The 25,981-nt window shown below is 41.2% G+C and overlaps 2 protein-coding genes across 2 annotated transcripts in view; one reads left to right on the top strand and one right to left on the bottom strand.

The window, feature by feature from the left end:
- Positions 1–346: 346 nt before the first annotated feature.
- gpib (glucose-6-phosphate isomerase b) lies at positions 347–10,121 on the top strand. The gene is made up of 18 exons (XM_078258139.1): positions 347–546; positions 1,094–1,184; positions 2,452–2,520; positions 2,793–2,912; positions 3,075–3,158; positions 3,338–3,484; positions 3,960–4,031; positions 4,124–4,168; positions 4,264–4,317; positions 5,286–5,346; positions 5,728–5,771; positions 5,898–6,050; positions 6,255–6,384; positions 6,626–6,702; positions 7,477–7,605; positions 8,275–8,350; positions 8,889–8,955; positions 9,663–10,121. The coding sequence occupies exons 1-18, from the start codon at positions 428–430 to the stop codon at positions 9,784–9,786; spliced, it is 1,662 nt and encodes a 553-aa protein (XP_078114265.1). The 5' UTR covers positions 347–427; the 3' UTR covers positions 9,787–10,121.
- A 10,907-nt stretch (positions 10,122–21,028) lies between these two features.
- wtip (WT1 interacting protein) overlaps positions 21,029–25,981 on the bottom strand; it is a 29,141-nt gene continuing 24,188 nt past the window's right edge. Inside the window, exon 8 of the mRNA XM_078253161.1 lies at positions 21,029–24,514. Coding sequence (XP_078109287.1) covers positions 24,362–24,514 — 153 coding nt within the window. The 3' untranslated portion in view covers positions 21,029–24,361. The remainder of the gene's footprint in view (positions 24,515–25,981) is intronic.

Here is a 25,981-nt window from a genome sequence, read left to right as displayed (position 1 = left end):
GTAGACTTTTATACAAATGAATGTATCTGAATATCACACAATATTTAGCAACTTTGATACACCGTTGTCTGTAATGTCAGTGATGATGCAATGTGAAATGACTATTTATAATATCGTCAGCTAATGTGTATTTCAAAAGGATTTAAGTGCAGCAGAAGAATGAACAGCAATACTGTCTGTACCGTGTGAATTACATGCCACTGAGTTGCTGTACTGATGACGCTTCCCTATCAGCATGCACTGTAACCCTGCAGGACAGTGTGGAGGTGTGACCTGCACGGGTCCTGAATATAGTCTGTCTCTTGTAGGAGGGGCAAGTGTGGTTCTGGTCTGAATGCCCTTCAAAAAGCTTTCCCCCTGACCTGCTCGGTCCCACTCAGCCAGGCTAGTTGAGCATAGCAGAGCACAGGAAGCCCCTCTGGACACCATGGGACTCACACAGGACCCCAACTTCAAAAAGCTGCAGGACTGGTACACAGCCCACGCCCTGAACCTCAACATGAGGCATATGTTTGAGGCTGACAAGGAGAGATTCAACAAGCTCAGGTATGCATCCTATTAAAACAATTGTGTTAAAAAGCAGTTTGCACAGCATCACTGAACAGGATGTAGATATTTTGTTTGTACGTAAATTAGCTGTTATATTAGTGTGACTTTGCTGGGTCTATAATCTGTTGGCAGTCAAGTTAATTTTGATAATGCTCTGATGCATTCCTACTATGCAACTGTGCAGCGTCATTACATAATACTGAAAACCAGATGTCAAACCACCACTTGACCACACAATCATGCTTTGTTTGTTTGCATGTTGATTGTTTTCAGTCAAAATGTGACAGTCATTGTGATTTTCTGTACATTCATTCATCGTTTTATTTTATTTTACACTGGCATTTTTACCATTCATTTTACAGTTTAAGCGAGAAGACTAAACAATGAACCCATGTATACCTGTTTTGATCATGCAATATGTATCTGCTTATCTTACCTGGATAAGGATATTAAAGCATAAGCCTTGAGTATTAATCTGAATTCTGAATCAAAATGTCATAATATTTCTTGTTCTGGTCGCTGATGTCTTTCTCTGTTTGGACAGTCTAAAAATGAAAACTGAGGATGGAGACATTCTTCTGGATTACTCCAAGAATCTTATCACTGATGAAGTCATGAAGATGTTGGTTGATCTGGTAAATTAATTTCCATCCTAATATGATAAGCTTAGTGTTTCCTAATAATACAATTGGATCATGAGCTGATATGGGCAGCTGTAAGGGGGAAATCCCATCAGTCCTGCTGATATAGGCTTCATCTTGAGACAAAATATCTATCTTTTTTTTTATTTCTTTGTATATGTTTATCTTTCTCTTTTTTTTTTATAAAGTCTTTTTATTGGGGTTCTGGTATTCAATACACACATTTCCGTTCCAGCTATGTATAGAACCACTTTTCCATGAACTGAACATATTAACAACAGAGAGAGAAAAACACAGCAGGATCGCACTAAACAGACATACTTAAAAAAAAAAAAAAAAGGACAAAGTGAGACATACCCCTAAAATAATGATGAAACCTAAAAAAATGACAAGACAGACACACACCACCGTGCAGGCATAGTTATATTCAAACTGCTAGAAGAGGCTGTAGTCAGATCCCATGCTGTTAGTTGGATGAGACAAAGTTCAGACTCATTTGAAGCATGCATGTTTTTTGACACATAGCGTCGTATTTGCAGGTGACGATGAAAAATGAGACTGTTGTAGAGAGTATTTACTTTTTAGGCCTTCAAATGACTCCATTGTTTCTCCTTCATATAGTTTAGCAAGTCGGTCCAGGCCCTTCTCCTGCTAAAGTTTAAACACTGAATCTTGACATGAGGGTAGAAAATCTGGGTTCCCCCATATGAGAGCTAGAAGTGAGAAATGGTTTTTAAGTTGAAAACAAACCTTTATTTTATTCCAAGTATTCAGTGTGTTCCGCACAATAAAGTTATTTTGGACTTGCAGTTTTACCTTCTTATAATTAACAAAAGGACAATCCCGCAGTGCCAGTGCGCCACAATTTCTAGACTCCATATCAATCCAAGTATTTGTAATGTCTGGCTTCATTCATTCATATATGTACCGAATTTGTGCGACCCAATGGTAAAACCGCACATTTGGGACCCCCAGTCCACCTTGCTCTTTGTTTCTCTGTAGTTTACCTATTTTCATTCTGACCTTTTTCCCTTGCCAAATGAATTGTGTCAACATTTTATCTAAGTCTGTGAAGAACCTGTTGGGGATCGAGTTTGGTAACATCTGTAGTGGGTACAGCAGCCTAGGCAATATATTCATTTTAAGCAATATCTATCTTTTTATGTACACATGTTGAATGTATTGATTGGAGGGATTGATCATTAATTTGAATCATCAAAAAAATATCAATATACCATCCAACATGTATTGTCTTTTTCAGGCCAAGTCGAGAGGCATTGAAGCTGCCAGAGAGAAGATGTTCACTGGCGAGAAGATCAACTTCACTGAGGTGCTCAGTGTTTACCACATGCCAGTTCTAACTTGACTTAAGGCAGGGTTTACCTCTTGACATTTATCCTGGTGGGGTGAAACAGCCACTGACACAGAATTTACATCACGAGACTCTTGCACGTGTGTTTTTGGCTTGTTTAAAAATGAACATTGAATACAATGAATTCAACAGCGGAAAATTTTTTTTACTCCTTGATCACCAACAATATAAGCAGCCAAAAGTACTGTGTGACTGTGTGTGTTTTCTTTCCTGGTGCTGTGGATATGAAGGGCCGCGCTGTGCTCCATGTGGCTCTGAGGAACCGCTCCAACACTCCCATCATGGTTGATGGCAAGGACGTGATGCCAGAAGTCAACAAAGTTCTTGAGAAGATGAAGGGCTTCTGTCATGTGAGTAAAAAAAATAGAATAAAATAAACAGAAAGATGCAACATCACAAACCTTTAGTGCAATGGAGTTTACACATTTCACAGTATATGTTTAGCAATCCGGCTCATGAAGGTTTAATGCAGCTATCATAATGTTTACGATGATTGCGTTTGTCTGTTGCAGAAAGTTCGCAGCGGTGAGTGGAAGGGTTTCACAGGAAAGGCCATCACGGATGTTGTCAATGTCGGCATCGGAGGATCTGACCTTGTGAGTGTAATTTCTGGAAAGAGTTCGATGCATTTCATTGCAAAATTTCATTGCCATCACAGCTTTTACCGCTCCATCCTTTTACAGCCAAACACATTCCCTCCTGCGAGGAGCCCAGTACAGCCACAGTCTTATCTTATCTAGTCTTAACTTTGAACTTGAATTGATTTGACTGGCAGGGCCCCCTGATGGTGACTGAGGCCCTGAAACCTTACTCAAAGGGTGGACCGCGTGTGTGGTTTGTGTCAAATATTGATGGAACGCACATCGCCAAAACCCTGGCACAGCTGAATGCTGAGACAACTCTCTTCATCGTTGCATCCAAGGTAGCTGGTTTACACAGAGCAGATATTTTTTTAAATGCACCAGATTAACATCTCACATCTGAAGAAATAAATGCCTTTGAATTCATATTGATGTTTGCATGATTAGTTTCTATTAAATCTTTCATGGACGGACCAGTTGTAAATCAAGCTTCCACTCAGGCAGATGAATCTGGTTGTGCTGCACGCCATGAGGTGCTCTCTCCAGGAACAGCAACAGCTAAAAGATTACTGGCCATTTACAAAAACTCCATTCATAATCCATTCAGGGAAATTGCTTTTATTTCACATTTAGTCATAATTAAATATCATAAAGCATGGCCAAGCACAGACAATGAGATTCTTTATTTTTCTGTTTTCTGTTGCTGTGTCATTTCTTTCTCTTTTGCAGGTAGATCTATACCATACGTTTAGTTGCATTATATGTATTTTAATACTTGGTTGTCTATGTATTTTGTATCTAATTCTCCATTTATAGACGTTCACCACCCAAGAGACCATAACCAATGCTGAGTCGGCCAAAGAATGGTTCCTTGAGCATGCCAAAGATGTGAGTATGCGGCCGCCTCAGATAGCAGCAGCAGCATTATGTTAGGTGGCCTATTGATAACCTTCAATTGTATCCTCTCTACGTTTCAACAGAAAGCTGCTGTTGCTAAGCACTTTGTGGCCCTTTCCACAAATGGAGTAAGTCACAAAACACAATTTTACAGGTTAAACCTTCCCTCTCTGTCCAGACATCTGATCCTAACTGTCCTGCTTTTCTCTGTCTCCCCCTTTAGCCCAAAGTGAAGGACTTCGGCATCGACACAGAGAACATGTTTGAGTTCTGGGATGTGAGTGCTCTTTTAGCCTTAAAGGTGCTGTAGGTAGGATTGCAAATATCCATGACTTAGCCAAACAATTTGAACATCGACAACTTCTCAGTCCCTCCCCCCTTTCCACTAAAGCCCAAAACAGTCTCCTAAGCCCCTCCCCCCACAAGGGAGAATGAATGTGTGTGCATGAGCAGTGATTGACACGCAGTTAGACACCCCCCCTGGCCCTGATTGGTGCATCTGAACAGGGAGCTGTGGATTTTTGCAAATCGCACTACAGGTGGTGCCAGAGGAGCCACATTTTTTTTTTTTTATTACCTGCTTCATGTAGTTCTACTTGAACATAGGGTCAGTTTCAGCAAATATGACAGAAAGTTGTTTTTATAAGTCTTACCTACTGCACCTTTCAATCAGCCTGTGTACAGCAGGTCCTTTCTTCATCCACAGACTTTGATGGGGGCCGTAGGCAGCGGCTATAAATAGGCTAGGCTTTTGACCTGTGAAGTAGGTGGGACGGATGCTCTGGCACGCAGCTGCTGGGTAATCAGAAGCCTCTCTCATCAGACTCAGTTATTATTGGTAGCGACCTTCTCTCTTGCAGAGGTTACCGTAAAGGCTGGGTTGCATCAAAGGTCAGCGAGCTGCATTTAGTTACAGCTAAAATATGCCCATTATGTCATAGAAATAATGACTGCCAGTGTTTTACACTCATTACATGTAGAAAGTATACAATATTTCCTGTCCAACAGGACAGGACTTGTGCAAAAAAAATTTGTGCAAGGCATTTTTGTCCTGATCACACAGGTAGTATAACACACAAATGTATGGCTTATGGTTAATTGCATGAGTGTTCCTGTGGGCGGTTACCAGCACCTTCTGTTGTGTGCAAAGAGTTTTTGTCTTTGATTAAAAACCTACATTTTGCAGATAAGTTTAGTATAAGGCGTAGATGGATATCAATTTTTGTATTTTCTTTTTTCTTTTAGTGGGTTGGCGGTCGTTTCTCCTTGTGGTCTGCAATTGGAATGGCCATTGCCCTGCACATTGGTATGTACAGTGAAAACACAACATTGTTTTTTTTTTTTTACAGCAACGTCAAATGAAATTATTTAACGTCACTTTATTTTGAATTTTTCACTTTCTGACTTTCTTCACTTTCTTTCTTTGCTGGTATTTAATCGTAAACCAAAGTGTTTAGACCTGATGGAAGCACTGGATAAAAGCCAAGGGATCATTCCTAGCCATTGCTAGCATGGCTAAAAAGTCTCCACACAGTGGCTTTAGTAAATGTATAGGAACTGTTCTTGCTGATATTGGTGGAGAGACACACTGAAAATACAAGCATCATTCTAAACAATCAGTTCAACTGTTTAATCAAAAGTTTATTAAGTCAGTAAACCTTTCTGTCACATATCCTCTCCTCTTCAGGCTATGACAACTATGAAAAGCTTCTTTCAGGAGCTCACTGGATGGTAGGTACTACTCCAACACCTTCAGTCCTCTACCTCTCTAGTGTAAAAGAGCTATTCATATGAGTTTTCCTGGAGAAAAGTTACAGAACACATGGATGTAAATTAGCCTCCCTCCCTCTTCTGCAGGACAACCACTTCCGCACCGCTCCTCTGGACAAGAACGCTCCCGTCCTGCTGGCTCTGCTGGGCATCTGGTACATCAACTTCTTCCACGCTGAGACCCACGCAATGCTGCCCTACGACCAGTACATGCACCGCTTCACTGCCTACTTCCAACAGGTCTGCCCCCAGAGTGCTGCAGGCCTCACAGGCCATTGCAAGATCATCCAAGACAAGATTACAAGTAGTATTTGATATTGTTTAATAAGTTATTCAAAATATAAGTATGATCATGGTATGCAGACTGATAGAGCAACACTATGGCTGTGTTAATAGTCCACACCGATCAGGGAGAACAGTTTTTGATAAGGATTTGTTATCTAGGGTGACATGGAGTCCAATGGAAAGTACATCACTAACCATGGAGCACGTGTAAACTACCACACTGGGCCAATAGTGTGGGGAGAGCCAGGAACCAATGGACAGCATGCCTTCTACCAGCTCATCCATCAAGGTAAAATCACCAAAGATCATCATTCAATTACAGCAACATGTAGGTGTTTCAGTCAGTCAGAGTATCTAGATTTTACCAACAAGTATTCTGTCATCTTTATCCTATCTTTACTGGTAGTATTGCTGGCTGGTTAGCCCCATGCCATGAGTCTGTGGGTCACATGTGTGTATAAAAAAAAACAAAAAAAAAAACTTGTGTCTATAAATATGCCAATAATGCAGTCCAACTGTGTCCAATTCAGGAACACGCATGGTTCCTTCTGACTTCCTGATCCCAGCTCAGTCACAGCATCCCATCAGGGACAACCTGCACCACAAGGTACCACTTGTGTGAGAGGATTTGTTTGTCTCAAGCAGTGTGTTGAATGGGTACAGACTGGTGGTGTGATCTTGATAAAGTTCTTCACCTTTATTTAATTTAGCATACCTCTATAAAAGATGATTTTTGTTTCCTTTTTGTTGGGAAGTTTGTGTAATCAAGTATTGGTTAAACCCTAGATGCTGTAAACGATTTATTTAACAGTTCAATGCCAGTGTATTTATTCACAGTATGAAGTCAAGATATAGTTTTTCCTTTCCTTTCCTAAGTTGTGTCACAGACTGCAAAAGATCATCTTGTGACCTCTAAGGAATTTTGATCCCCGAATTGTGAAATAGTGATCTGAGCTACCGCTGCAGTGGTGTGAAGTTATTGTGTGTATTAATTACCTGGAAAACCTGAGGAATACATATTTTGGAGAGATCATCCTGAAAGGTCACAGAATCTACCACCACAAGCCATTTGAACGTAACTTCTGTGAGCCCCAAGAGGGTTGTTTGGATTCTAACCCCTTTGCTGACAGGTGTAATTGCATGTGTATTATTGGAAAGATGCATGAAGACACACAAAAAAAGATAATAAAAAAAAATAATGTTTTTTCAACCAAAACTACATATTATAGCAGCCAATCAGCTACAGATCTGAAAGACAATGTGTCAACATATTAGAGTACAACACAGAGACTACTGGGTTGCAAGACTTACTTCTATACTCACTGTAAAACATACACTGTACTACACTGTAGCTGAAAGTGTGTGTTTGATGTGGCTGTAGATTCTGCTGGCTAACTTCCTGGCCCAGACAGAAGCCCTGATGAAGGGTAAGACCACAGAGGAGGCCAGGAAGGAGCTGGAGGCCAGCGGCCTGAGCGGAGAAGCTCTGGAGAAAATCCTGCCACACAAAGTAAGTCAAATCAAGAAGAAACTGATTGATTATAGAGAATGAGCTCTCATAACAATGACAACTAAAATAAACCTGAATTTGAGTGGAGGAAGCGCTAACCACAGATTAGGACTAGAGTAAGAAAGCACAGGAGTTAGAACATTTGTGATAATGGCATGTACAAAGTGATGTGATGGGGTGACCTTATGGAATGGACTGAACAATGACATCAAACAGAGCCATAATATCATTCAGTTCAAAAATAGATTAAAGACATCATTACTTGACCAATACAGAAAAAGAATAAACTGAAACATAGGATTGTAATTTGTAATTTAAAGGTACTGATGTATATTATTGTATTGTTGTATAAGTTATTGTAAGACCGAAAGATTGTATGCTGTATTTGCATATCTATTTACTTTGTAATAATTTGATTCTGTGAAATAAGGGGCAGGACCAAATAAGCTATTTGCTTCCGCCTGCTCCTTCTCGAGCTAATCCCTTTTATATTTTTTATTTTTTATTTTGTTTAGTTTTTTTGGTCTTAGATTCTGATTGTTTGTGTTTTATTTTATGTTTTTAAATGTATTTATATTTTGTCTTGCAACATTGTTGATTGTTCGAGATAAATAAATAAATGAAATGAAATGAAATGTATTATGAAATATTTCTATTTGTTTAACACAGGTATTCCAAGGAAACAAGCCAACCAACTCAATCATCTTCAAGAAACTTAGCCCATACACACTTGGAGCACTTATAGGTGAGAGCAAACAATGTTTCTGGTGACTTACAGCCACTGATGACACTAAAATGAAGCTGTTGAATAAAATGGTGCAGTACTGTTATTGTTGGTGGTTGTACAGGTAGTTTTGTTCGTTTATTTGGATCTATTTTAGCTCATGGCTAGTCTCCCAAGAGTCCAAATTAAAGTCACAATAAAAAACATTTTCAAAAATACTATACGGCACATGCCTACACATTATATATATACATACGATTATTGATACTTGCACTCACACTCAGTTTGCGTAATAACCCATAAACATTTCATAGACACAAACATCAGTTTATCTAAACTAATACACACAGTGTGCAATAATACAATGTCTGTTGACAGTCAGAAAAGTGTTACTATTTATTTCATTACAGTTTATAATATTATAATATGTTCAGCTCCTTTGTGTTACCTCTGAAATCCCACTGAATGTAAAACGAACAACCACTTGTCCCCCTCTGCAGTCATTTTTGCTGTTATGTATTATATATATTAATAATGATTATTCCATCTTATTTCACAGCGATGTATGAGCACAAGATCTTCATCCAGGGTGTAATGTGGGAGATCAACAGTTTTGACCAGTGGGGGTGAGACAGCCTTTACCATACCCATACTATACATTATACACATAAACTACTTGAGCAGCTCTAATTGTGTAACCCCAGTCATAAAAACATGGATTCTTGGGTTTGAATATTTCAGTCAGCGTAAACATCATCATATATATTAAACCCTTCTTCCAAGAAGTGCAGCTCCCACCTTCCTGAGAAACAACTTTCAAAATATTCTTAAGTGAGAAAAACACAATATTGTAAAGTTTTGTTATGAAATATCACATGAAAATATTTGCATGCTCCATATCCAAATCATTTCTTTGAGATGTCTCTGACCTGTTCTTCATAACACTAAACCCGTCGTCAGTTCAATTTCAATTCAATACATAAGAGCTTTATTGTCATATAAGTTTCAATAGTAATGTTGCCAAAGCATCAAAATACAATTTGTCCAAATATTCGGAGAGGACACGATAACAAGTAATTAACATTAACGTTAACACAATATTAGGATTGATGTATATTAATTATATATACAGTATATTTTGTAATGTCATTCAGCTCTTTGAAATCTGGGATTATAGAGTTGAACTTGTTAAAATAAATGTGTCTTGTGTCATTGAATTGCTTTACATTGTAGGGGAAAGTGCATCTCTGTCTCAACCTCACCTGTCCAACAGTGACCACATGTTCTGTTTTCCTTCGTTGTCTCTCTTGCGTTTGTGTCTCTGCATCATCAGAGTCGAACTGGGCAAACAGCTTGCCAAGAAGATCGAGGCAGATCTCAAGGACAGCGCAGAGGTCCACTCCCACGACTCCTCCACCAATGGACTCATCAACTTCCTCAAGACTAACTTTGCCTAAATTAGTCTCCCACACACTTTGCCTAAGTTAGCCCCACACTTTATTCCACATCATTATCCATCTAATCAGCTCATGAGCTGCATGGACAGGAGGCTCGTAGAGGCAGCTGGTCACTCCCACGCAGTTGAGCTGAAGCACTCTATGTTTTTACTTTCATTGTGAAAAATGTGACTGTCTACCGTGCTATCTTTTCTATGTTTGTTCGTTCACCACTGTGAGGGGGAAATGCTTTTTGTATTAGAGTTGTGGAAGGCAGAGTGAAATGTGCTCTGCTGTCTCTCCACTGTCAGATAATAGTTTACGGAATAAATATCTTTACACAATACCAGTTTCAGTGTCAGTCATAACAGTAAAAAATAAATAAATAAACAGCCGTTCATCGTGCTCCTGTGTACAAATTACTGTGATACTTTGCATGAAAGTACTGCTAAAACAAATCATGAGCGTGTGTAAGCAACACATCACTAGATGGCATCAGAGTGCCAGATTATATTACTGGGAGCAAATCAGCCACCCCCATTGATTTACCATTTATTCAGTAGAACAAAGGTTCAAAGGTCAGTCCATCTGCACTGTTCCTCCCCACAAATCCCCAGACGCCACAGCATCCATTTAGAAAGAAAAACAAACAAACAGCTGGACTAAACAGCATCTGGACTAAAAGCCAGTCCCCACTGGCACTACATGTAAACATCATTAAACTTAATTTGTTTCAGTCAAAAGCCTACACAAAATTTGCCTGGTGAATGTCTCCTATTAACATCAAATCACATATAATTAATTTATGAGAGACAACATTGCCAACAACACATCAAGTGATGCTAACCACAGTGCACTAACAAGATAAAGTATATTTCACTATGTTTCGTTCTCCTCATACAGTATTCACTGCTGGGTACAATTACAGAGTGTGTATGAGGACAAATAGAAAGTAAGAATATCCAAGACCCTAGACACTGCTGGGTTTTCAATACTGTTGCCAGGCAACAATACTTTACATCAAAAACAACTTTTCCTTTTTCTATCTCTTTAGCTATGAAACAGGTTACAGAAGAAAGTCAGTTTGACTGAGGATAGAAAAACCCTCCTCAATGTCATTTTTAGGATGTTGGAAATTATTAGCAGAATTCTCTTTAGTTTCTAATGTCCAAAAAAGAGGCTTTTTTTTTTTTAACGTGCCTTTGATTACTTTAGAGAACTTGTCACATTTTTGCAAATGGTGTCAAATTTCTGAATGAAACTCATCTGTAGAGGAATGTCAGTTGAGTCATGGATCCACACTTACAACTATTGATATTATCTGCAACCAGTGGTGTAGTCTACGTGATACGCGGTCATCAAATGTCATCTGTGTTTTTCTTCTTCACATAGGCTATATAAAGGTATTTCCACCGTAAATTGGTGCATAAAAGTGTATCCGAATACAGGAAATTAAGTCGTTGATGCTCAAAACTTCCCTGCCCAAAAGGCAGATTCTGGCCTGATATATATATATATATATATATACAATACAGTATACCCACTATAATACATTAGACTACACCACTGTCTACAACCCACTGCTGTGTTATGACTCTCTTTCCATCTATTCGAGCTAGGTGCAATAGGTTGAAATAAACAAGCAGCAAGTCAACATGAGGAAATAAGTGATTAGGCCCAGGCTTAGTTCATTGGAGAGCAGAATGAAATAGCAGCACGAAAGCATGAAAAAGGTTCCGTGTGCGTTCCTGAGATGTTTGTTGAACAATGGCACTGCATACTCTCACATTCCACTTCATGCTTTATTGGTTGGCCCTGTCAGTCATTTTTTTCTCTCTGGCCTGTTAAAGCGCTGCCCCCCCCCCCCCTCCCAGCCCCTCACGCTCGATCAGGGTCCCAACCTGCCCCAGTGCGGTGGTTGCCATGGTGATGTAACCCTCCTGCCACTTTCAAATGTGCAGTCCCAAGTTCATGGTGGTGTCAGACGGTAGGAGCAAAGTTTGAGATTCTTCTGAACTGACTAACTAGTATACCGCAAAGCGTTCATGCTACAGCTTGTTGTTCTCCACACATTTGTATCATTTGTATTCATCGTGCCACAGTGCTGGAAGCAGTTTGAGGGTCAGCATCCTTGCATGTAAACAAGCTCGTAAACTTGGCCTCAGCGGAGAAAAGCAGCCTGCAGGTCCGCTGCCAGTTTCAATTCTCCCCAGTTTTAATTCTCGTTTGAACTTCACCGGAATGCTTTTAATGTGCATGACCATCCTCCCCTCCCAGGAACCTTCAGGGAACATATTCTCTTGGGCTAAAAATGATCCCTGCAAACACATGACACCCCCCCCCCCCACCCTACCCAACACAGAACACAATCACACCACATTTCATAATATCAAAATCAGTCAAAGGTCCCTCTCTAGTTCCCAGTCTGTAGTCTGAGGCTGCCATTGACAGCAGTGACACAGAAACCCTGCAGGCTGTAAAAAGAAATAGCCATCGAGTCAAGCCCAGCTTCATTTTTCCCACGACTACTGGAGTTATATAAAGATTAACTTAAGTACGTGGGCAGAGCTCGTCATGCTGCAGCATAGGAAGCCAGCAGCAGTCCCATGAGGCTGCAGGGGGCTCCAGCTGACCCCTTGTTGCTCAGGCTCCATGTCCCACCCTGAATAAGTTTCTTTAGATCCCCATTAGCTTTATCCATCTTTAAATGTGTTGCTGTCGGGGTCCACATGGAAAACACAACACACTGAACCCCCTTTGCCCCTACAAATAGAAGAACAATGTCATCTAAGCTCATAGTTCCATGTTATTGCACATCTACATGACCATCTGGTGAAGGGAAGTGCAGCTCCCACCTTCCTGAGAAACAACTTTCAAAATATTCTTAAGTGAGAAAAACACAATATTGTAAAGTTTTGGTATAAAATATCACATGAAAAGATTTGCATGCTCCATATCTAAATCATTTCTTTGAGATATCTCTGACCTCACAGTACTGCCTCTGCCAAACTAAGACTGCTGGGCTAGTTTGTCCTCCTGGGATGCCTATAGGTCAGTTATCTGGTTATCTGTGTAGGCTTTTGAAGACCGTGCACCCATTGTAAGATTTCTGTCTTCACTGCCTCTCCTGAACAGAAATACAGATAAACTAACCAGCATCTGGCTCTCATTCAGCAACACTGTGAGAGATAAAAAAAAAAAAAAAAGAAATACTCCCACGCTGATTTCAGCCTCTGTTGGTCTGCTGGTGATACAATATATCATAAAGTTCACAGTGACACAGTTGGTAGCTCACATTTTTTAGGCTAGTGGTTGAAATTACATATTTGGTGCCATTCAAGCCCTACTGTTTTTTGTCGCCAGCAGTAGGCTGGGGGTAGGATCAATTATTTTAACCTTCACAGTGGTTTATGGTTGTTTCATGGAAGTGACTCAGCACATAATTAATAAAAGGGCAATAGAAAAGTGAATTCAGTCAGATTCAGAACACACTCACATCTGCATTGTTTCTTTTGACAAAAAATGGACAATTGGTGTACCTGAATGGTTTGTTATGGGTGAAAACCCTACAGTAGCAACTGAACCACACACTGCTACACTTCAATCATGAAGGGAAATGCGCCTTTCTGTACAACAAAAACAAGAATCGTTGAAATTGATGCAGCAGAGGCGGAGACATCCTGACTTTTAGATCCCAGAAATGGGGTCAAGTTCCAAAAAACGAGGCATCCTAAATTTCCTATGATGCAACTCAATATCATAATTCATTAGACCCTCCATTGCTAGTAAATATCTTTCAATATCCACACCTCCAGTTTGTAATGCAGACTCTGATAAAAAAAATGGTCTCAAGTCCAAGCTTATCCAAGATAACCCTGATGACATCAGGAACTATAGGAGCCACTGCATATTTGAAAAAAAAAAAGTTGTATAAAGCCTTTTCTGGCTGCAGGTGGATAAATTGTAGGTTACACTTTACTTGAAGGTATCTACATAAGAGTGACATGACACTGTCATGAACACATGACACTGTCATGACACATGAACCCTAACCCTAACCCTAACCCTAACTTGTCATGACAAAAACCAAATGACGCTTACTAAAAGAAGCGTTATGTCATAAACGTCTATGACTTGTTTATAATGTTTATGACACATTCATGACAGTGTCATGTCACTCTTATGTAGATACCTTCAAGTAAAGTGTAACCAAATTGTCTTAAGTGATGTCACTTAAATGATGTTAGTTGGGGCTGAAGTTTCTAGGGCTGTGGCGTTAGAGAGAAGTGAGCTTACCAGATATTTGTAGCCCGCTCCTCATGCTTGAGGCTAGCGACTCAAGGCTACATTAGCCGCAACAAGCCTAACACTCCTAACACCTCAGTCTCCAACCAGAACTGTCTGAAGTCAAATTGCATTGCGGGTAATGCAGGCACCAGGTTGTAACAAGAAAGGAGAATGCATGGAATAAAAAAAGACGATATCTTTGGTTCTGCTGCACCGATTTGCCGCTGAGTTTTTTTCAGATGTAATTTTTTTAGCAGCAGAAATGTCCATTGTATTGAGATGACAGTTTCACATTGGCACGTAAGACCACAATTATCTCTATTAGCTGGATTAAGGTGAACAGCTTGATTTTAACTGTAAAGGGTGTTTCCTAAACACAATTTAACTTATTTATAATAAATGATTTGTGACAGTGACTGGGAAACTATATTTTCTGTGTATGAAGTTTGATTCTCTGCAAGTGGAAGTTCTAAATATACTTACGCTTTCTACTGCTGCTGCAGCTTGACACGTAAAACACAGCCCCCTTATTTCAGGATTTGAGACAGCTAACATGTTTAGAGCAACAAGTGTGAAAGCTTTCATCTGCTAAATCCCTGAATCACGTATCTTTCTGTGATGAAGAGCAAACCTTTAATTGAAAATGGCATGCAGGATCACTGAAACACTCTGTGCGTAGTGAATGAATGATCAGACAAGGGTAGCAAACAGGAGGCTGACATTTTTGTTACAGGAAGGGGACAAAGTGTCAGTAACCAAAGATTCAGAGTGTATGAGGTAATCCTGTGGCGAGCATATTTTCACTCATTTCCTGGCAGTGGAGGGACCTGTGTGCTCCACAGGGAAGGTGTTCTTTTGTGCGCTGTAACAGAGCTCACCTCACAGCGGATCCCCTGGGGCTCCGCTACCTCTGCACGCACGCACGCACACACACACACACACACACACACACACACACACACACACACACACACACACACACACACACACACACAGCTCCCTGAGTCACAGGGTGGAACCCTCACACACATAAAGGGCGCTTTGTGCCCCAACTCATGGAGCTGACAACCAACACCAGAGAGCTCCTCACACTGAACACCACTGTTTAGCTAACAGCAGAGCTCAGTCAGAGGGCAGACCGCTTTTAAGTTCACCCACACAAAATCTACATCTCCAACTATCTGTGCCTATCTGTAACTATCAAGGGCTTATAAATACAGCTGCGCCTACTGTAATTGAAATATGAGACTCAAAGGGTGTGCGGGGGTGTGCATGTTTTGAATTTTTTTTGTTCAAGTTCCAAGTTTCATCCTCAGTACAGGTGCAGGAACTGTGAAGTTTCCCATTCCTCATTTCCCCTTTTCCTTTCTTTTTGAAAGATATACAGTCATCCGTGAGCCTGTCTCTAGGCCGTGAGCCTGTATTTCCTGAAACTGAAAAGACAGGATGACTTGATTTCTTACCCTGTTGGGGATTGAGCCAGCCAGCATTAATTTAGAAATAAAAAAAAAAAATGGGACTTCTGCTTCTGCTGAAACCCACCCACTCACCTGCGGTATCTCCATAGAGATGACAGCAGCACTGCCTGGGCCACGTTCCTGTGTCTTTACAACCAACCGCACACAGGGGCATCATTAATAACTGACGAGGTTGCGTGCATGGATGTAACTATAGTGCAGCATTTTACTGACTGTGGACACCACCGGCCCCGAGCACATATCAAATGCAGCTAATGATGCTTTGTGCTAGTGAGACTAAAAACAGAGCTAATAAGAGAGTAAATATTTGACTTGCATTTCTCTGGTGGATGGAAACTCGTCTCCGAATGAATGATAGTGCTCTTTTTATCTGCTGGATGTGTAAATAAGCCACTAGCTAACATGGTAGCCATAGCAACTGTATAGAGAGGCATACAGTCCCTCCCTTTCTGGTGGACCCTACGGGACCTAATTTCGGGAAAAATATGTTCTTAAGTTAGTGGGAAGAGACAAATAATTATTTTATCTTATTTGAATTGAGCAATGAATTGTCAATTTCAAAGATCATTTTGCAAGTCACAGGTTGTCCTAGGTTTGTCGTAGTACCACCTAGTGTGAAACAGCTCAGTGAACTACACATCTCGTCTCGCACAATGTGACAATATACGTCACCTCGCTTTCTGCTCAGCTTGCTAACTAGCTGTAAGCTACACATGTAACGTTATCTTACCTAAGACAGTGTGATCTGAATGATGATGATGAGCTTGCCTAGCTACATAAAAACCAAAGGCATTTAATCTACACTCAAGAATCAGAATCGGGATCAGAATCAGGAATACTTTAATAATCCCAGGGGGAAATTATTATTGTTACAAACTCCAGATATACAAACAACATATATTATACAGACAACATATATATTAAAAACAAATTTACAATAGTAATATATAAAAGATCAAAGGTACAGTATTAATGTGCAAAGAGTGCAAACATGTCTGAGAAGATTACAGAGAGGGGGTGTTCGACTCTCCGAGGGAGGTGTTGTAAAGTTTAATGACCACAGGCAGGAACGATTTCCTGTGGCGCTCTGTGGTGCATCTGAGTAAGAGGAGTCTTCTGCTGAAGGTGCTCCTCTGCTGGGCCAGTGTGTCGTAGAGAGGGTGTGAGACATTATCCAAGATGGACTGAAGCCTGGACAGCATCCTCCTCTCAGCCACGGTCGTCTCGAAACGGTCGAAAGTCTCCGTTATTTATAGTACGGCTAAATACATAAAGCGAAAGGATGTGAAAAGATTGATAAAGCTTCTCTATCAACCCTAAACATGATGTAGTTGCATGTTGTGAGGATGTGATCTATTTAGTTTAAGGGTTCGAAGGAAGATTCACGCTTCCATATTTGACATTAGGAGGGACATTCCTGTAATCAACCTACTTTATGCCCCAATTAGCCCCAATGATGTACAATACAGCACCACAGGGGTGCAGTCGCCTCATTTATCTCAACAGCCCAACAGCTTACTCAAGTTGTAAAACTTAAGAAGCAGTTTAAAAAGAGACAACTTTAATACTGTGAATCAGAGACATTGGGAGTTGAGGGTGCAGGGGGTAAGACAGCTTCCCTTTACTGCACCAAACGTCGAATAGAGTCAAGCTGATCAGGCAATCTCATTGTAGCCACTGAAGTCCTCCCTCTCTAGATTACAAATGGTTCAAAATCTCGAGCTCGACTCCTTACCGGAACTCGTAAACAAGATCACATTACACCTGTTCTTGCCTCCCTTCATTGGCTACCGGTTTGCTTCAGAATACATTTGAAGATTCTGTTGTTCGTTTTTAAAGCTCTTTTTGGTCAAGCCCCAGCTCATATTGCTGAACTACTGAAGCCGCACGCTCCTCTGAGGTCATTAAGGTCTGCTGACCAGCTACTCCTTGTTGTCCCTAGAACGCGGCTCAAAAATAGGGGAGATTGAGCGTTCTCAGTTGTGGCCCCAAGGCTGTGGAATGAATTGCTTCTGCATGTCAGATTGGCCCCCAGCCTTCACATTTTTAAATCACAACTTAAAACTCACTTTTATTCATTGGCCTTTAAACCTGCTTGAGAGTTTTTCATTTTCCACTTGTTTTAAATGTTCGTTTTGTTACTCGTGTGTTTATAATCAGTCCTGAATCATGTCAATGCCCAGCACTTTGGTCAGTGAGAGCGAGAGTGCCTTCTCCAGATGGAGATTCCAGAAATGGGGGGAAATGTTCAGGCCATTTTACATGGTTTTCATGATGGGATTATACCCCTTGCTTGCTTGTTAAGGTTAGTTGTGCACACAAGGAGGAGCGAGGACAGAGATGAAGAGGAGAGGAGATGAAAGCAGGCGAGGCGAGACAACCCGCGTGGCGTCACATCTCTGTTGTAAGTGTCGAGCAGACCCTGCATGGAGAAATGACAGGTCCTGTGGATAGATGATTGTCAAAGCACCATACTGTAAGGCCTTTCTTTATTTTCTCTGAGCTGTGAAGGCGCATGGTAAGATTTGTTTTTGTTTTCTGTTGGAGAAGGAGACATCCAGGTCAGGATGGTCAACTCAGGGGGTCACAGCCTTTTTGGTACTCGAGTAACCTCACATGGCAAAGCCAGTCTAATCAGCATTGCTGTGTTGGACAGCTCTTGCCACGGTGGGACACCACGAAGAAGCGATAAGGGTGCGAGGGGTGAAGAAGTCTACGCCCCATGGCCCTCACCCATATTTACAGCCCCACCTCACAGAAAATAGTTCCAACATCCAAGCTGTGTTAAGTTAAGTTTTCTTTGCACAAATCTAAAGGTTTCTCCTTATATTATATTATATATTATTCTTTCATTCTGACCATTTCTGCATCTCAAAATCTGGTTTGGTCAGCATAAGTATCAAGTGATTTACGATGTAAACTGAAAGACAATATTTGTCCTTTACATGCAAAGTAACTTAATACAATTGGTGATTAACTTGGGCCTTGTTCATTTTACTTGTGTAAGTACAAAGCTTAACAAATTCCGAGGAACATCCCCACAGTATCCGTTTATCATGCCTGTGTGATATTTCCAGGAATGTTTAGTAAAAGGGTCAGTAACAAGGGAACTGACTCACTCAGGGACTGTGTTTCCGCTGGCTGCTCTCTATCTTCGCATACTATCATCTTTAAATGAATGTTTGTCGTGCCCTGTTCGTCATTGTTGCTAGTTTGTCTCTTTTCCTTTGTTGTTTTTAAACTTTTTTTGGACAAAGGGTTTCTGAGGGTAATATTTTTTCCAGGCTTTAGATTATCTGACCCTCAGAGTGCCGGACGTCCCAGGAGGGAGTCCACCCCGTGACATGCTACAAGGTTGCGTGCATGGGTGTAATTATAGAGCAGTAGTTTACTAACTGTTTACACCACCGGTCCAAGCACATATTTAATGCAGCTAATGATGCTTTGTGGGATTTTGTGTTGTTCTCATTGGGAGTCTAAATTGTAAGTTTAGTGTTTTATTTAACAGTTTTATTTGTTGTTTTATAATGTGGGTGTTGTGGAGCATTTTGAGATGTTAACTGCTATATACATCAACTCAACTTGACTGGAGTAAACTACAATTTGTAAAACAGCAACATTAGAGGCAGTAAAAACAGCCAGAGTGATCCAACCATAATCCAGTAACCCCTGGAGGATCATATTAGGGACAAGTGACGTGTCAGCAGAAGACATTAAAGCTTTAGTGCGTAACTTTTTTGATATTAATTACATCGTCCGTTACATTCAAGCCATCGCCAAATGAGTTGATACAAAGCTAATTAAGACTATCAGCTCCACACAACTCTCTCTGTATTTCTCAGTATGGCTATGTTCAGAAGACTGCGTTGTCCTGACTTCCCCGCACAGAAACTCGAGTGAAAAGAGTCCACCATGTTTTTGAATTTTTGGGCATTTCTGCCTTTATTAGACAGGAAAGCTGAGACATGAAAGGGGGGAAGACATGCATGAAAACTGTCACAGGTCGCATTCGAAACCTGGACATTCTGCGTTGATGAACAAGCCTCTGTACGTGTGTGCCTGCGCTAACAACTGAGCTAAACGGCCACACCACCATGTTTTTTTAATCCTCCGTGTCCTCCTTGGCTACCAGCAACTGCGTGGAGGGGGTCCTCATGGGGGCGGCAGAAACTACGCACTATAGCTTTAAGAGCTATGGATAAATAGAAGAGTGCAATTCAATTAAGTAGAGGAGATGGGATATGACACAGCAGGCGCGGGTTCGACTCCGCCCCGCGGCCCTTTGCTGCATGTCATTCCCCCCCTCTCTCTCTCTCCCCTTTCATGTCTTCAGCTGTCCTATAAAAATAAAGGCCTAAAATGGCCAAAAAATAATCTTAAAAAAAAGAAAAATCTCCATTTGAGTCTCATCTACATCCCAAAACGTTTAGAAACCAGCCAGGCAGGTGCCCGGATAGCTCAGTTGGTAGAGCGGGCGCCCATATATAGAGGTTTACTCCTCGACGCAGCGGGCCAGGGTTTGACTCCGCCCTGTGGCCCTTTGCTGCATGTCATTCCCCCCCTCTCTCTCTCTCCCCTTTCATTTCTTCAGCTGTCCTGTCAATAAAGGCCTAAAAATGCCCCCCAAAAAAAATAAAAATAAAAGAAACCAGCCGGGCCGTGGGAAAACTACTTACTGTAGGCTACACGTGGTCAACTCTAAACCATTCTTGACTCGTCCCCACATGTTGTTCCTGTCCGTACTCCTAAACTTTGACATTATTTTACGATTGCTTTGGCTCAGTTTCAATGTGTAAAACTCTTAATGCAGAAATATCAGTGCTGCATTCAGTGTAGTTGCAATGCTAATAGTGCACAGATCACTGAATCAATACAAAACTTCTAATTACTTCACCACCAATGCTGTTGATTTTAAATGTAACAGTGACAATTCAAAATAAATGCAACCCTATTTCTTTCAATTACTGTTAAGATGTTGCAATCCATTAAGTGTCTGTTACAGTGCTATACATTTTTATTTTTAAAGATTACTTTTTGGGGCATTTTAGGCCTTTATTTTTATAGGACAGCTGAAGACGTGAAGGGGGGGGATGACATGCAGCAAAGGGCCGTAAGTCAGTGTCGAACCTGCGGCTGCTGCCTCGAGGAGTAAACCTCTATATATGGGCACGCGCTCTACCAGGTGAGCCGGTCAGGCACCCTGCAGTGCTATACATTTTGGTTTAATGATAGTTTCCAATTGTAGGATAGAAATAGAATAGATAACTGAGCCAAAGCAAATATAAAATACTGTAATAGAGCCCAGAACTTACAACACCAAAGAGTGCCAGACGTCCAAAATAAAACCAGTCATAAAGGGTGTATGAGAAGTAAAAACTGGGTGTAATTTTGTGGTGGCAGATTTTATACTATTTAAAACAAAAGTAGAACTCTTAATTTACTAAACATGACAGAAAAACCTACCAACAGCAAAATAAAAGAGAACAAAAACAGACATGTTTTTTGCAGTTAGCTACAAAACCACTTTATTGAAAAAGCAGATTATGTCATCTACAGTTAAATGATACGTCCCGATTTTTAATACATTAAATAACTTTAGACTTTTTTCCATGTTTAGATAAATAGATCTACTTTCCTTTTTTATGAACCATCTAGGTAATCAAAACACTTAGCGATACAAAAGATGTGTGACTGATGTGCTTGTTGGAACTACCAGTAGGAGAAGCAGAAGTCTTCTCTTTCCAAGTGATTTTTGACAGAAAAATAAAATAAACAAACTAGCCTCTTTATGTACAGGGATACTTAGCTGTGTGCTATGCAATAGAAACTGAAGTATTACTTTTAAACGGGTGAATTAAGACATCTTAAAAGGGGATACACTCTTGTTAAGTTTTCCTCAGGGGTTGATATTGTGCAGACAAGTTAAAAGAAAATGCCTCATTCTTCAAGTATAGCACACATTACTTGACCAGAACCCTTATACAAAATGGAGGTTAATCAAATGATGAGGGGAATGTCTCACATATGCAGTCCTTTTCTTTTCTGCTTTACTAAAATACAACACTTATTACATTCGAATTAATCTCATTACATCAAAGCACTTTCTGCCTGTGGTGTCCCCTGCCTTCTGTCTGTTTTTGACACATTCAGTAGTATTTATTCAGACCTGCGTGTACAGTAATACAGTATGAATAAGAGCCAGTGTTTGCATATAATAGTTGGTGATTGTTTTATTCTAGTTTTAATACCAGATGGATGGAGTTTGCTAGTCAGAGGATGATATGTCAGCTACTGGAACACGGGTAAACCCCACCAATATGTTGCTAGACAGACGTTCAAACAAACACCAAGAATTAGACACAATCCTCTGGAAACAAACGCAGTCATCACTAACAGAGAGAGCAGGTCATTGTGACGGATGCTGCGCTGCCCTGCAAACACAGTGAGGTGCATGTGCCATGGCCCTGCCATTAGTGCGCACGCACGCACGCACACACACACACACACACACACACACACACACACACACACACACACAGCAAGGGAAACATGTGGGGGACTCCCTAAAATTACGAGTGAGACCAGCAGCTCCAGGTTGAAAGATGTATTTGCAAATAAATCATTCAATTTGTTTTATCCCTCTTTGAGTACCAGAGGGGCCAGATGTCAGAAAAGTACCTTGAAATGACCTGAGACCTTTGACATTAGGATCCTCTTTGGGTGTTCAGAAAAGCATTACTGTCACCAGATGACATATGTTTCATCAATAAATGCTTGTGAACAGTTTTAGCATGGGAAATTATATATATATATATATATATATATATATAAATATATAAAAAAGTCTAAATAAGGAATGAAGTTGATGATTGGCGACATGATTTTCCAGATCTGTATCCCTCTTATGAGAAGTCTGGTGACCTAAACATGCCGTTTATTTTTCTCAAAACTAGCACCTTCTATAATCTTTAACATACAGATGTTTAGCCTCGATCAGAGTTTTTAAATGCCTTTTCATAGTTAAATACCATAGAGCTTAATAATATACTTATTTTACTTATATACTTTATTTTGGGCAACATCTCTGTTAATATCTCTGTTTCTCAGTCATGAGCTAGCATTGCCGCCGAGTGTCTTTTAGTGTTCCACCACAGGGCCTAAATCTCAGTATTTGAAGACCAATTACTTATTCTTAGAGCTCTGTGTAATAACTTGGCATCCTTGACAGGTCAGAAATTGCAATTCTGAAAACTCTAAAGATAAGGTCCTGTACATAAATGCATTGTAACATCTTGTGGGAATTACGTCAAACACAAATACAAGCCATTACATAGAACTTCAATTACTGCTCCATTTAAGCTTGTATGTTTAAAAACACAGAGTGCTGCCATGAAGTGTAAAACAGATATACAGAGTGATCAAGATCTATCCAGTTAAATAGTCAAAAAAAAGAATTCAATTCACTTATACTTTTTAGTAACTTGTATTTCCAATAAATACACTGCTTGAGGTTTAACCAACGAAATTTAAGGTATGCAGAAATGTTTGACTGTTAGTGTGTGTTACAGCCGTCTACAGTCAGTAGAGGGAGGGGATATGTGGTCTAAAAGGAACACATTCGTTGCCCAAACTAAACATTTGGTACTTAAAGTGGGAAAAAAATAATTGAAGGAATTCATGGCAAATACTATTTGAGCCAGGTCTGCGCATACAAAGCCAGTGGGATCTGCGTCCCACACAGACATGAAGAGGCTCTGCGTCCGGGAGGAGAAATGATACAATAGACCCTAAAATCTTCAGAGGCTTCAGACGGCACGACAGACAGCATGTTTCACCTCTGAGTCTATTGTGAGCGCAGCAACAAGAAAAGAAAATGAGAATCTACATCTATGATCTTATGTGGAAAACATTTGCAAAATATATATTCATATATAAAAAGACATTCTATGTGCATCTAAAATTTTCTTTTTCTGTCATAATATGATCATTAATTAAGACACTGCTTGTGAATCTCTGGAGGTCTCGTCTAAGACTTCTAAGTGGAATGTCAGTTGGTCTTCTGGGCGTGTGGTGCTACGGTGCATCTGCTATTTCGTGGTGGTGCAGGGTGACGACGAGCAATTAGTTTTGTTTTTTTCTCTCACAGCCCTGTGTCATGATGCTGGGTGTCCTTTGCATAGCCTTTAGCAGGCCTCCATTTCAGTGTTAGAAGCTGCACGGAGGGAGCCCGCTCTGAAGGCACAGCATGGCCACCCTGGGGTCTGTCCCTTCAGACCAGTACTGGAATGTAGCGGCTCGTTCCCTGGCCTCCCTGACGCCGACATCAGCGGCGTTCTTAGCACTGGTGAATTCACTGCAGTAAACCGCTTCAGTCACAGCACAGGAATACAAAAAAAAAACATGGAAAGGAATAGATGGAAGCAAGGAGAGAGACGAGTTTGCGTCCTCTCCTCCGATCCAAAAACCCTCTCTTTGATGAATGTGCAGGGGTCAGGCTGTGTGACGTCACCGGGGGCCTCTGGGTGAGCTGGCGTGTTGGCTTTCAGGGTTAGGCACCCAGGGGGAAGGGGGAGAAAAGGACCACAGATGGAGGCGGACCCTTTTTTTTCTCCCAGCCCTGTCATGTGACAGCAGGGTCTTGTGGTGGGAGCTGCACTGAGTGTGTTAGTCCACGGCCTGGCCATCCAGTTGGAGGACAGGGGCAGTAGCTCAGATGGCCACACTGAGGCTTCCCTGGAACTGCTGGAGGGGGTGCAGGCCTTCTTTTCCCGCTGCTAGTGTCTCTGATCAGCAGGGAGGCGGGGCTTGGTTGCTGCCCACCCTCCTCCCCGTCACAGCTCGGTGACATGGAGGGGGTAGCTGGGGGGCAGGTGGGCAGGGACCTGCGGCTGGAGCCGGTGGATGTGGCAGCCGTGGCAGAGCAGGTGGCCTTCCAGTGGGTAACAGCGGTGGCCCTCTTCGTCGTTTAGCTGGAGACCACAGTCCTGAGAGAATGGCATACAGACGGAAAAATGAAGACACACCACAAAGACAATCAATAACTAAACCGAGATGAACGAGTGTGTGTGTGTGTGTGTGTGTGTGTGTGTGTGTGTGTGTGTGCTTTATTAATGCAAAATGCAGTTTTACATTTTGGGAAAAATGAGCTTATTGTTAGATGAGACGATTGATCCCACCGTCAGACATGAAAGTGGTATCAATCTTCTCGTCTAACATATTTCCCAAAACATTGAACTATTCTTTTAAGCTTACGTCGGCTGAATTTCCAAATTTACTCTCATCACAAACCACAAATGTTTAGAAGAAAACTGTAATCCGGGAGGCTGAGTTGTTGGGTCTTGGTAGCGAGTGAGGGTTCAATGTGGTGCAGGATGCTCTGCTGCATTAACACGGTGACTTCAGCCGTGCAGCTGTTTTTACTGGACCCGAGGGTGCTGACCACCCTGCTGCTATCGTGACTCAGACCTGGATCAGCAGCTGAAAATCCATGCATTATAAATGAGTTTGCACTGATGCGTGTCTGAATCTCACTGCATCTTCTGCTCAGTATTGTTGGAGAATGTTTACAACAACAACAACAAAAAAACTTGATATTTGTTCAATATGTAATGAATTTACAATCTCCAGGATGATTCAGCTCTGGACTTTACCCTTCCTCTGTCAACAAGTCCCCCCGCCCACGCCCACTCCACTCCACAACTCTGCTGAATCATTACCCACTGCACTGATCTGACCGACTTCTATGAAGTGGAATGTCAGCCATTCAAGAGAAATCAGTCTTATCTTGCTCATGAGGGCAGTAGAAATGTCTCTCAATTCCGTATTTACGATTCAGAAGAAAAATTCTAAATCACCGCAGGGTGGCGTGAAATGGTTATTTGTTTTACAAGACATTTCTGTCACAATTGATCTGCAAACCATATGACGGAGTGGAGTGGCAGGATGACTGACTTCACAAGTCTGTTTTAAGCAACAAGTCCCCAGCTGAGTTCAGAGCTCAACACTGGAAAGTGCTTTGTCAATGAGTCACAATTTTGAGCCGTAACGTTGGGTTGGGATCCGTCTGTTTTTTCTTCTTCTGTGTGTGTGTGTGTGTGTGTGTGTGTGTGTGTGTGTGTGTCTCATTCATTCAACAACAGACTGCAGCGGTGATTCACGCTTGCCGGCACAAAACAGAGTCTAGTCTCGTCCAACGATTTGCAGCTCTTACCCAGCTTCACTGTGTCTGTGGGCCTGAGTGGATGTGTGTGTGAATGTGTCTGTGCATGCTCAGGTGTGTGTGGCTCAACAGGGTGAACTGTGTGTGTAAATATTTTCTGTGTGTTTCACAACAGCCTGAAAATGTTGAATCACACACAGTGATGCTGAATTGACTCTAGTCAAATCACATGCATGGTAGACTGCTCTTAGACATTCCCCGTGTGTGTGTGTGTGTGTGTGTGTGTGTGTGT

Source organism: Sander vitreus, chromosome 1, assembly GCF_031162955.1.
Source record: "Sander vitreus isolate 19-12246 chromosome 1, sanVit1, whole genome shotgun sequence".
Classification (NCBI taxonomy): Eukaryota; Metazoa; Chordata; class Actinopteri; order Perciformes; family Percidae; genus Sander; species Sander vitreus.
This window is presented reverse-complemented; position numbering and strand designations above follow the sequence as displayed.

Bases quoted from the DNA above. Each gene is read 5' to 3' on its own strand.
- gpib (XM_078258139.1), top strand. From the start codon at position 428: ATGGGACTCACACAGGACCCCAACTTCAAAAAGCTGCAGGACTGGTAC. The intron at 3,159-3,337 runs GTGAGTGTAATT...TTTGACTGGCAG, and splicing joins GCATCGGAGGATCTGACCTT to GGCCCCCTGATGGTGACTGA. The intron at 3,485-3,959 runs GTAGCTGGTTTA...CTCCATTTATAG, and splicing joins TCTTCATCGTTGCATCCAAG to ACGTTCACCACCCAAGAGAC.